Raw genomic sequence first — 12,086 nt, 5'->3', positions numbered from 1 at the left:
TTTTCTGCATTTCTCAGAGTAGAGAAAGGAGCTGAATTTTACCCTATTTCTTTGGCGAAACAGTCCACCAGTTATAAATACTTGAAGGGAATGTTCCAGGGCCCCATCAGAACCAACTTCAAGACCTATTCACCCAAATCACTTGTATTGTGTGGATGATGACAAAGTGTTGGACATACCTGCTCTTTTCTTGACTCTGCCCACAAAGTAAGCTCAGAGTTCTTTTATGGCTGACACGCATACTGATGTTTCAGATGTCCCCAGGGCAAGATGCAGGGCGGATGGCACTCTTTCACTTCTCACAGTGTGACTGGGGCCACATCTGTTGGACTGGAGCTCCCTTCCCTGGCAATGTGCATTGGTCATGTGTATGCCATAGATGGTCAGGGGTGCAGAAAAGACACCAAACTACTGAGCCCCCCAACACTCTGGGAGGCTGGATTGGACCAGGAGTGGCTGAAGCACTCGATCCAGTTGCTTCTAATTGTGGGCAGCTTCCTCTGTTTACCCCAGTGGGCCATACAAATATCATTTTCTCTGTGTGTCATGATATGAAAAAAAGGTTAGGAAGTATTGACTTTGGTTTTCATTTTCTCCTCTGTAAGTTGGGCTTTAAAAAATTTATTGTACAAGACCATATTGAAGGTCAAATACTTGAATGCATGTGAAGGGGCTGTGAGAGCTGCCACACATTTATCAGGCGTTATCACTGGCCACAGAGCCATAGGGCTGTGTCTCCAGTTTACTCTCATTGGTTGGAATTCCAGTCTTTAAGAATCTTTTCAAGTCATGAAATCAATGTCCTGCATCTCTCACTGAGGTTCAAGTACTAACATAATTCATCTTCTATGGTTTTTGGTTCTTGTGACTCCTTTTAGGCATCTACCAAATCAAGGGACAGAGGCAACTTCTGTTCCTTGACTCTCTGCCCAGTGATGCTGAAGATACACAGCAGTGTATCTGCCTCCCCCGGTCTATCTACATGTACATCCCAAATGCTCTCAAGCCCACCCAGGGTCAGGCCTCCCTTCCCACTAAAGATCGGCCTTTGCTCTCTGGTAGCCTGTGTTACCTTTGAATGCAGGTCCAGGTCCTGGGCCAAGAGCATCTCAACTTTCCATGGTTTCAGAATCTGTGCTCTAGGCTATGGGCTGGCTGGTGTTGACCCCCCAGGTAGTTCCAAAAAGTGACCCCTCTTCCCTCCTCTCAGCCCTGCAGACAGAGAGCTCATGGGTCGAGAGGAGCTCCCTTCTGTCCTTCTCCTTGTCAGACAGGCCTTAAGCCAAATGTTACCTTGATAAGTGTTTGAAAACCCAATCCCAAAACAATATACCATAAAATGTTAACACTTGTTTTGTAGATATGAGAGGTGTGGGTTATATTTAACTTCTTTAGATCATCCTGATTTTTTCAGATTTTCTATAGTGAAGCTGAGAGTGCATTAAATTATATTTCTAAAAGATGCATTCAAGATGTGCTTCATGAAGGCAAATAACAGCTCTGACATTCCTTCACACTTGCTGGCTCAAAATTACTGCCTCTGCTTTTAGAGCCAGGCTATTTGGAGGGGGTGGAAGTCAGGAGGGGGGAGAGGAGGCAGCCGTGTGGGCCATTGAATTTCCTCTTTTCAGACGCTGCTCTGGCAGCTAATTCCAGGGTGCTCATCTGTATGGTGGCAGCTCGACTTTCATGTTTTCCCCAAGGTGTTTTATGGCCTTTTACAAGGGTACTTTGAATAACTTTTCCTCTTCCTCATAACTTCCAAATAGTGAAAAATATCAGATGATTTCTCTCTCTGCACTTTTCTTCTTTGTTTCTGCCCATTCCTTATCTTGTTAGTATCTTCACAGTCTCTTCTTTCAACTTCTTCTTGCTCTCTCTCTTTCAGCTGCCCTCCCACCCTGAGCCTCTTCATCTAGTATTTAAAGCAAAATAAAACAAGGCGGTGAGAAAGGCAGGATTTGATTAGGTAGCAGGGGACATGTGAGGGGAATGGAAATACAGGCTGATCGTAAGGAGTAGAGTGGCTGGCAGAGTGGTTCCAGGGGCAGTTTTATCCCTCTCCTTTCCCGGGCGCTACTTCAGTTTTCAGATTTGTAACAACTGACATACCTTTGTTTAACTTTACCCTTAAGGTCAGGGGAGAATTGCCAGAGAAATTGATGCTTCAGGTAGGGTTCTAAAGTAGATGAGTAGAGTTAACCAGTTAAAGAGAGCGGACTGGGCTGGGAGGTGGGGGGGGGGGCATTCGGCCTCTGTTAGGAGAATCTGCAGACGTCTGTGATCTGATCCCTCTTTCCGCTGTACTGTGACGTCCCAGTTCTCCAGGGGAATTGGCTTCATCTCTAGGAGGTTCTGAAATAAACAGCGGTGTCGCTGGTTGGTCCACCCAGCAGGAATCTTCAGTAACGCCCCACCTGTTCTGGTGGTGATTGAGGAGCAGGTGCTCTGGACTGAGACAGACTTGGGCTTGAAAGGACCCTTGTACTCTCTGGCCTCCCACCCCATCCCGAACCCTTTAACTAATTAACACTGCTCATCTACTTTGGGACCCAGCTCAAGCACCAGTTTCCCAGGCAGTCGTCCCTGAGCCTTAAGGATGAAGTCAAGTCCCTCTTTTATATATGTGTGTAGGGCTGTGCATTTCTCCTTCATAACACATAACCAGCATTGAGACATGGCAAGGATTTGTGAGGTTGTTGGCCGGCTGTCTGCGGCCCTACCACACTAGGAGCTCCTCGGCCTAGAGCCTCTAAGAGGGTAATGTTTAATTCTGTCCACTAACATATCCCAACTGCCAAGGGCAGAGCTTGCCACACAGGAGATGCTCAGTAAATATTCATCAAAGAATTAAGTACTCTTTGGCTATAGCCAAAGGTATGACTTAGCGCTGTTACCTTAGGCAACTACTTACCCTCTCTGAGCCTCAGGCCCCTCAATGGACATGGGGATAAGAATCCCCCACTGAGAAAACTGTGTGATTTACATGGACAGTAGTTGTAAGCACCCAGCATGGGGCCCACATACATAACAGCCACACGCATGAAGTAATGGTTTCTTTCCTTTTTCATTCCTGAGTATTGCAGAGTAGCTGTTTAAAGGTTTAAAAAGCAAAAATGTGTGTACCCCTATTTATCTCCCTTCCTCCCTTCTTTGGTACCTTGTTCTCTGGTTGGGCGAGGCAGAGAATGAAAGGTCAGAAGATCAGATTCTTGATTTTTCACTAATAAGAAGACCTCGGGTAAAGAAATGGTCCTTCCTGTGTTTCAACTTCCTCGCGTATGGGATGGAAAGACACAGATAAATGGTCTTCAGTCTTCCCAAGTGCTCTCACCCTGGGTCTCTGCAGAGGGGTTAAGGGTAACATTAATCACTGTTGTTCACAGCACAGGATGAATGGAAGCAAAAAGGAAATGCAGCATCAGAACAGGGAGAAGCAAATTAGGCTATTGGCCTATCTATTTTTAATACAAGCTGAGTTGAGTTTAGTTTAGTTACACAGGTAAAGGATGTTTTAAAATGTATCATCATGACAATGCCCTTTGGTAACAGCACAAGGATTTCTAGTGTCTCTTTCTTCAAAGAGCCTGAGGGCTTTGTACATACCGTCTCATTAATTCTCAGAGTGTCCCTGAAGTTGGATGGGAAAGCATGATGAGTTCTGTTTTATATGTGGAGAAACAAATCTTCCAAAAGGTTAAGTAGCTGATGCAAGGTCGCACAGTAACATCGCCGTCCCAGGAACCCAAGTGTCTAGCTAGCACACCAGCCTGTCAGAACAGTTCACTTGCAATCTCTGGAAATGTGCCCACCCACGGGTGAGGTCTTTGTTCTGAGCAGTGTGATAGTGTGGTTTCCTGGAGGATAGACTCTGTTTGCTGAAATCAGAGGGGTGACAAGCAGATAAAAAGGGATTGAAAAGGCTAGATGTTAGAAGAAAGTTTTTTCGCCTCTCCCTCCTCCTATCCTAAACATTCTTTCACTGGACCAGCTAAGGCCCCATCTCAAGGGCCACGCATCAGACCTGGTTGCCATGGAAACAGTGCTAGTTGAGCCTGAGGCTCTGGAGAGCCAGTTGCATTGACTAAAGGTGTGTGATTCTAGGTCACCTTCCTGGCTGACCTGGAGGGATTCTGTCATCCTCAGTTAGGGAGTGCTGCAGGCCTCTGCAATCTGGTCAATCTTTCTGCTGTATTTAACGTGGTGCAGCTGCGCTCCAGGGCCGTAAACATCATCTCCAAGAGATCTGTGTGGGAGAGTGGCATCTCTGGTTCCACATATCGGGGGTCCTTAGTAGCACGTCCTATTCTGGTTCTCATTAACTCTGGGACCTAGAGAAGGGCAGTTGGTGCTTTCTGAGCCCCAATCTTCTCATTTATAAACGAGATTAACTAACAGGACTATTATGAGGATTCTGAGAGTGCATGGCTCTGAAAGGCATCAGTGAGCCACAAATCATGATGAATGTATAATGGTCTCCATTCTTCTGTGCTCACCAGTTCTTGTGGAAGTGGGCCACGACCTTCTGTTGGGTCACCCCGGTAACCGTCTCTTCCCAACTTGAAACATCAAGTCAAGAAAAGAGCCAGTTTTTTCCGGACAGTTTGCAGCTTCTTGTCTAATTTACCCAGAGACCCTGGGCTTGCTCTGAAAGAGGAAGGTCTTTCATTGATGGCCTTGGTTTTCTGGCTGCCAGGTCTTCGTGTCACAGGCAGCACATTAATTATTTGGTGCCTGGTAAAGCTCTCCGAGGTCACAGGATGAAAGGCCCGGTGGCAGTTCGAAGTTTCCCTTTTGATTATTATACTAGTTAACATATTTTGGGGAGAGGAAATAGGCTTAGATCCCAGTGGAGTAAATGTCTTAAAGAATAGAGTAAAAGCAAGCCACAGAAACGGGCCAAGGACCGAGAGTCATGTTGCCGGGCTAATGGAAGCACTCAAGCCTGGCATGCGTGCATGTGCGTGCATGCATACATGTGTGTGCGTGTGCACATATGTAGAATCACGCCACCTGGAGAGTGCTATCCTCTTAGCTGCTCTCTTGGATCAGTACCAATGTCAGTTAGTCTTCCTTTTCTCCCACCCTGAGAGCCCACCCTGGCCGGGCAGGTCGGGCCAGTGGCTGAGCTCGCTGGGAGCAGAGACTCGGGGGGGTAAGAGGAGGCGCCGCAGGGCTTACAGGCCAGGCAGGGGCACTGGCTGGGGAAAGTGAGGTCATCTCTGGGTAAGTGAAAACGTAGTGATTTGGGGCACAAATTCTGAAGGGGTGCCATCCATGGTCACATAGTTTGCACAGATTCAGGAGATACCTCTGATTTGACCTTGACCTTGACCTTGGGAAGCATATTCTACCTAAGACTAAACAACAGCCTCATGAAAAGTTTTTCTCTAATTTCTTCTAAATATGGGATTTTGAGATTTGTAAGTGAAATTAATATATTATTCTCCATTGTCAGGATCAACCAGAGTAGCATGGACAACATGTTTGATAAATGGCCTAATGTCATTGTCCTAAGTGGCAATAGCAGTGGCAGTCAAGGAGGGAGGTGGACCCAGCTCTCATTTCTTTTTGGCGCACACTGAGTTCCAGTTCAATGCCTTTGATGGTGCTGCAGCTCAGGGAAGATGGGAAACCTTGGGGAAGGTGGGGCTTGGACTGGGCCTTTAAGAAAGGGTAGGATTCAGGAGCAGAGCGGGTGAGGGAAGACATTTTAGGCAGAGATCAGCTTGGCCAAAAGTTTGGAGACTTCTGAGTAACTGAAATGACAGAATGTGAAAGGATTCGAAGTGGGAAATAAGGCCAAAAAAAAAGTAGTAGCTAAAATGTGAAGGCTTCAAATTTCCACTATTTCTGCAGTAACCACGTTGTCATTCTCTTTTTGGTGTGGCTGTAGCATATCCTGGAGGTAACCTGCTTCCTGGGAACAGGGGCCCCTAATAACATCTTCCTTTGTATCCACCTCAATAGTCCTTAATGCTGTGCCTGGGGAAGGAGTGCTGCTTTTATTAAATGACGGATTTGATTCACCACTGAACGAATTCAGTAGTTACACACAGGTCCTTCTGGGGTTGGCAAGAGGTGAGACACATGTTGAAATGATAACCGTACAAGAGAACATTATAGTAGGTAATTTTTGCTTCAGGACCTGAGCTACCAAAAGAGTGCAAACCTTCCCTGGCAGGGTTGGGGGGGGCGCTTAAAGGAAGGTGAGGCGCAATGGGGGCTGTTTAGTTCCATTCAAATTCCGCCCCTGGTGCTAATAGCTCCTCTCTGAATGAGCCAGCTGGAGGAGGTGTGAAAGCGGACTAGGGAGAACTGACAGTGTGCGAACTGGAGAGGACCTCGGTGAACAGCTAGTTCAACCCCCTCATTTTCCAGGCCCAAAGAAGGTGTGGGAGTTCCGTGTGTTTAGGACAAAGGCCACATCTGCTCACTCTCCTTTCTTCGCTCTGAAAATCCTATCTGTTTTTCAGACCAAATGAACTGCCTATTACTACTTCAACATCACTGCTGACTCCAGTAGTCATGTAAATTCTCTGAGAAGGTTTCTTTGTCTGAACAGGTTTAGGCTACACAGAGAACGCTGAAGCCTGTTCTCTAGGGCTCCCAGTCCCAGACGGGAGGCCTGGTCTGTGCGCCCGCCTGCTCTGCCTGCTCCCCACCGCCGTTTGACATGCGGACCACTATTTATTTGGTCACATTAAGCTTTGCTTTGTGTGACAAAAAATCATTGTACAAGAATGCATTATTAAGAGTGTTTTCAAATACAGAGGGAAACTAGCAGGCTGTCACTGATTGCTTTATTATTGGAAGAAAAATAAATGATTAAAATGTGTACAAGGCAGGAGCAATTCCAAGGAGCATTTAGAAGAGAGACATTTTTACATTTTATTGATGTAGGTTTGGAAAACATGCTTGCTAGTGAGCCCAGGTTCATATACATGAAGTGTGAGGACCAACAAGGAGGACTGTGGGGCTGGAGCTCCATGAACAAAGGGAAAACAGTTGGAGATGAGGCCAAGAGAGGACAGGGCCCGGTCATGTGGGCCTTCATGGGGTAGGCAACAGCGAGACACATGAAAGCTTTTTCAGGGCTGAAGTGTCCATCTGACTGCTAGGTGGGGAAGACCCTAAAGGTGAGCAACGCAGAATCAGGGAAACCAGCTGGGAGCTTCTCGCAGTGCTTAGGATGGAAGGTGATGGATAGATGAGATGGGATAAAATTCAGGTAAAGATTTACTGATGAATTGATGTGGGTGTGGGAAAAAGAAGAAAGTCAAGGATTCCTCTTTGGGGTTTGGCCCAGTAGATCACTTTCAGAAACGGGGAGCACCTGGGGTTCAGGGGGAGTGGCATCGTGTTTATTTTGCATGTGTTAAATTTGGAATATCTTTCAGGCAACAAAACGAAGCTCAGACTGACAGTGGGACTTGCTGTCTCTTGCTCAGGGGAGGGGGGAGCCTGGAGATGTAAATGTGGCAGGACTGTGTACAGACGCTGTTTAAATCTGTGACGCTGGATGAGATCATTTTGGGAATGGGTTTAGATGGGGAAGAGGCGTGAGCTTCCAAGCTTTTAACAATGATCAAATAATAAAACAGAAGACCCCCCCACCCCAAATACAATTTTAAAAATCTCAGCTTATTGACATGTCAGGCAAGGAGAAATTCCCTGAGTAGTTCTCTAAGGGAGAAAGATCAGAGTCTTTCTTTAAAGCTCTAAAAAGAGGGTAATGTGGTGATCATGCTGATTCTGAACTGAACGTCAGCACTTTGGATAGGAGACAATGAGTGTGTAAGTCTGTTTGTGATTGGCTAAAACAAGTCCCTTGTTCATTAAAGTCCATGAAGGAAGGACCTTGTGTCCTGGGGTCATTTGGAATTCCTGGTCTGTGATCTCTGCCAGCTGGTTAAAGCCACTGTAATGAAGTACAGTATTCGGCCATGAAATCTAGGCATATGCTGCTGGAAAGTGGAGAATGTTCGTTTTGTAAGCCTAGAAAAGGATGGGGAGATCTGGCAAAGAATAGTATAGAGAACCTGCCACTGAAGTGGAAGGCAAGGATTATGGCAACCAAGGACCATGTGGTCACCCAGATGGGAGGAACCCAAGAAGCAGGGGTGGTTGGCAGGGCCCAGTGCTACTGAGAGGTCAAGTAAGATCAGGATTGAGATGTGTCCATTGTATCTGCAACTTGAGGTTGCCGGTGACCTTGACCTGGAGTAGTAGAGACAATCTTGATTTTATTGAATTTAAGAGAAAAATGGGAGAAAAGAAGTGGAGACAGGAGCATAGAGAAATCTTTTAAGAGATTGAGCTGAGAGAAAGAGCAGAGTAATGGGACAATGGCTGAAGGAGAGTGTGAAGGTCAAGGACATTTTTTCTCTCTTTTACTACATAGGATGGTATATATTTGCTGCAGATGATACTGACTCAGTAGAGGGGGGAATTATTGATATAGAGAAGGGGGGGGGACTACTGCAAGAGCAGATTTCTTGAAAAGGGATGAGATTAGTGCCCGAGTGGAAAGGCTGCTGCTGCAACGAGTGTACACAGGGTGTGATGGGAGAGCAGGTACAGTCAGGGCTGCTGACCCCTGTAAGTTGGTAGATTTGCTTCTCTTTTTCAAATGAAATAAGAAGCAAAATTACTAGGTGAGAATGAGCACGAAGGGACCGGGGAATGGGAGGTGTGCGGGGAAGGGAGAGGGGGAAGGTAAGCTGAGCTGGTCGGGGAATGCAGTAGGATTCCTGGGCAGTCCTGAGGGCTGTCCTGAGGTTTGTGGTTATGAACTTAAAGTGAGACTTGTCCGCTTGGTGGCATATCCCTCCTCTCCACCACCCCGTTGTCCAGCTGCTCAGGACAATTGTGAAGGAGGAAAGAGGCAAAGGAGTTGCACTTTGGGAATTGTAGTAATGATGAACGACGAGGAGAAGCACTGTGGACAGAGTTGTGTCAGCAAGTCCAAGGTTTCACTCTGCCTGCTACCCTGCTGTGCAGGGAAAAACCAAAACCCAAACCCTAAAGCCGTGTTATCTGTAGCCTGCCAACAAGGCCTCAGTCAGCGTGCCTTCCTTTACTTCTCTCTCCTCCTGTGGTGTTGGGGGCAGGCCTTAGGCGGGTATTTGAAAGCTCTCGTTCCTATTTCCCCTTTCCTTTCCTTTTCACCCCTCTTCCCCAGGGTCCGAGATACCTTCTTCCTGAGCCAGAGGGCCTTAATTCACACCTGCAGCCACACGCTGCTGGTTCTGGTTGGACCAATTTCATCCCAGATCCTCACATTTTCAGAGGGAAGCCCCCTAAACAAGCTTTTCTCTTGCTTCCATGGATTGCTCCTCATGGCCTCATTTGGCCCTACACTGGGGTGAGGATGGGGAGGGGAAGGAATGTGAAGGCAACAGACAGCCTCTTCCCCGCCCTTGTTAAATGCAGTAGTTCCTTCTTTATATTCTAAGTTTGTAAATATTCTAGGAACTCTGATTATAACTCACGCCTGTCTCGGTACTTTAGACAGTGGCAACTTCATTCATGCCGGCTGTGTTTTTCTTGGTCTTTTCCTTTTCAGGTGAGGAGGCCCATTCTTTGGGTTGATCTCTCTGTTTGTACCCCCAGCTTCATCCAGTAAATCACTCCCCCTGCCCTTCCCGAGCCCTGCAAGCTCAGCCTGCTGGCAGAAATTCTAGGAGTTCCTGTAATGGCGAGATAGAAATTCCTGCTTTCTCTCCAGTACTCAACTTTGAAGATGGCCAATAATTTATTGGCATTTTTTTGATACAAAATGCTTTAAGCTTATCTTTTGGGATGACCCACAGTGGCACCCGTGGCTCTTTGCTGGGCCATGATTCAGTTCTCAGAGCTCTTTCTTTTGAATGGTTTCAGATATTTTTCTGTCCCTGAATATATAACCTGGCCCTTGTCCATACTGAAAGCCATCTGTCATTCCGTGCCCACTCACAGATCTATAAGTGCTTCCTGAAGTCTAGCCCCATCTGCTTGGTGCTTCACATCCAGGAAGAAGTTCATATCATTCCCAAACTGTACATTTAAGAAAAATGACCTCACTTGGAAATCAGGAAATACAGCTAGGCTTGATCTTCCTGTCACTTCAAAAGTACTTAAAATTTGATCTACACTTATGACTCAGATGTAGAAGTGCTAATTTTTATTCACATGGAGGTCATCATAGGGGTTAGTTGCCAGGACCTTCTCAGACCCCTCACACTGTTGTCCTATTCAGGAGCATGCTCAGTGGTGAACTCTGACCTATGCCATTGCCCTGTGGGGGCCCTGAGTGGCCCGGCAGAGAGCTGCAGAACACCCTGCAGTAGTTTGTGGAGGTCCATAAAGAGTGGTGAAAAAACGGTGGGTGACAGAATCAGACCAAGCAAGTCTGTTGACTCTGGTCTCTTGCCTACTTGCTGGGTGGCCAAAGAATATCCAGCCTCCCCCCACCTCAATTTCCCTGGTGCAGAACGAAGACCAACAGCAGTACTCATTCACAAGATTGCCATACACAGTGAGTGTAGTCAGACATTTAAAGCACTTAGAGTAATGCCTGGTCCATTGGTGCTTAATTCGTATGATTAATTATTTGAAAGGCAAATAACTCCAGTTTTTCCCAGGTAGACCTATCTGGTCTTGGGCCTCCCCTCCCTCCACCCCATTGCCCATCTCTAAAGCAGGTGCGGTGAGGGTGAAATTAGATGACTGCTCTCTCAAACTTTCTAGCAGAGATCCTGACCCCTTTCCGTGCATTTCCTCTGAGCCATTGTGTAGAAATGCTACCAGAAAGCTGTGTCTGGGCCACGTATTTGTTTACTACACAGAACTTATTCTCAAGCCCTTCTTTCTTTAACAGCAAATGCTTTGTGCATCCTAAAACATTAGCAAAAACTGAGTTGGGGATTTCAGGGAAGAACTGTGGAAGAACCTGTAATGTGTGTTCATTTGATTTGTAGATTAATTAATTTTTTAAAAGTCTAATAAACTTAAGCCTGCCCCCAAGTAGACCTGTATGGCCTTGGACGAAATTACTTTTCACCACACAAAGCCCATCAAAGCGCTGTTACAAAAAGGAATAATGTCATTTTTGCTCCTTTTCTCTGGGTCCTTTTTGCTCTCATGCAGATGAGGAACATCAGTACTCTGGGGCTTTCTGGACTTTTGGCTGTGGGCAAAAAAAATCACCTAAGTTTTTCTTTTAAATAACATAATTGTCAGAAACTCAACTCTGAGTGCGATTCCATTCCTCTCATTGATTAAGGCAGTAACCCAAGCAACCAACAGTTAATGAGGTTACGAGTCTGAACATAAAGTAAAGTAGAAGCATTGTTTGTGTGAGATGAATCGAAGTTTTCTATAAAGTTGCACAAATTCCTGTAGGCAGAATAGACTTTGTGACAGAGCTGTTAGACCAAGCCATTAGGTAGCCAGGCTTGTAGTTCACCTCCCAGAGACCTTTGGCACGGTCTTGGTCACAAGATTCTTAGATTTAGCTGCCCTCGGGAACAAATGTGCATTGAGGTCCTAACGTCTACTCTATATTCTAGTGGCTCAGTCCTTTCTTCCTCATTTTCCAGTGGATGTCATGAAAGCCTCTTATGAACTTTCTTTGGTAAGTGATATGAGTGACAATTGAAAGATACATCCCAAGCACATGTATTATTATTCTCTTTGTTTTTACATCCAGGTCACGGCTCCTTAGAGTCACCGACAAATCTGTCTTCTCTTCCTCCTGATTCTTTTGCATGGAATTTGACCTGGATAATGAAAGACTCCTTCCCTTTCCTGTCTCATCGCAGTCGATACGGTAAGTGTATTTTTGAGGCACGATCACCGTTTCCTGTTTAAGGAAGTTGGAAATTTCAGTGTGTTATCTCTCCTTGGTTCTCCATGGATCCCCGAACCCCCCTATGCACCAAGGAGGTCTTTCTGTGCCCAGAGAGGTCTTCCACTGGTACCCAGGCCTTTCCCCTCCAGGCTCATAGTTGCATTCTGTATCCTGAAGGAAACCAACGGCTTCACTACTGCCATATCTCACTGCCCGCACCCTGTATGGTATTCCCAACATCCCCTTACTGATC

General features: G+C 46.2%; 1 protein-coding gene across 1 annotated transcript in view; it reads left to right on the top strand.

The window, feature by feature from the left end:
- ALK (ALK receptor tyrosine kinase) overlaps positions 1-12,086 on the top strand; it is a 634,712-nt gene that overhangs the window by 182,080 nt on the left and 440,546 nt on the right. Inside the window, exon 2 of the mRNA XM_037146752.2 lies at positions 11,693-11,812. Coding sequence (XP_037002647.2) covers positions 11,693-11,812 — 120 coding nt within the window. The remainder of the gene's footprint in view (positions 1-11,692; positions 11,813-12,086) is intronic.

Source organism: Artibeus jamaicensis, unplaced genomic scaffold (assembly GCF_021234435.1).
Source record: "Artibeus jamaicensis isolate MK-2021 breed Jamaican fruit bat unplaced genomic scaffold, CSHL_Jam_final contig_465, whole genome shotgun sequence".
Taxonomy (NCBI): domain Eukaryota; kingdom Metazoa; phylum Chordata; class Mammalia; order Chiroptera; family Phyllostomidae; genus Artibeus; species Artibeus jamaicensis.
This window is presented reverse-complemented; position numbering and strand designations above follow the sequence as displayed.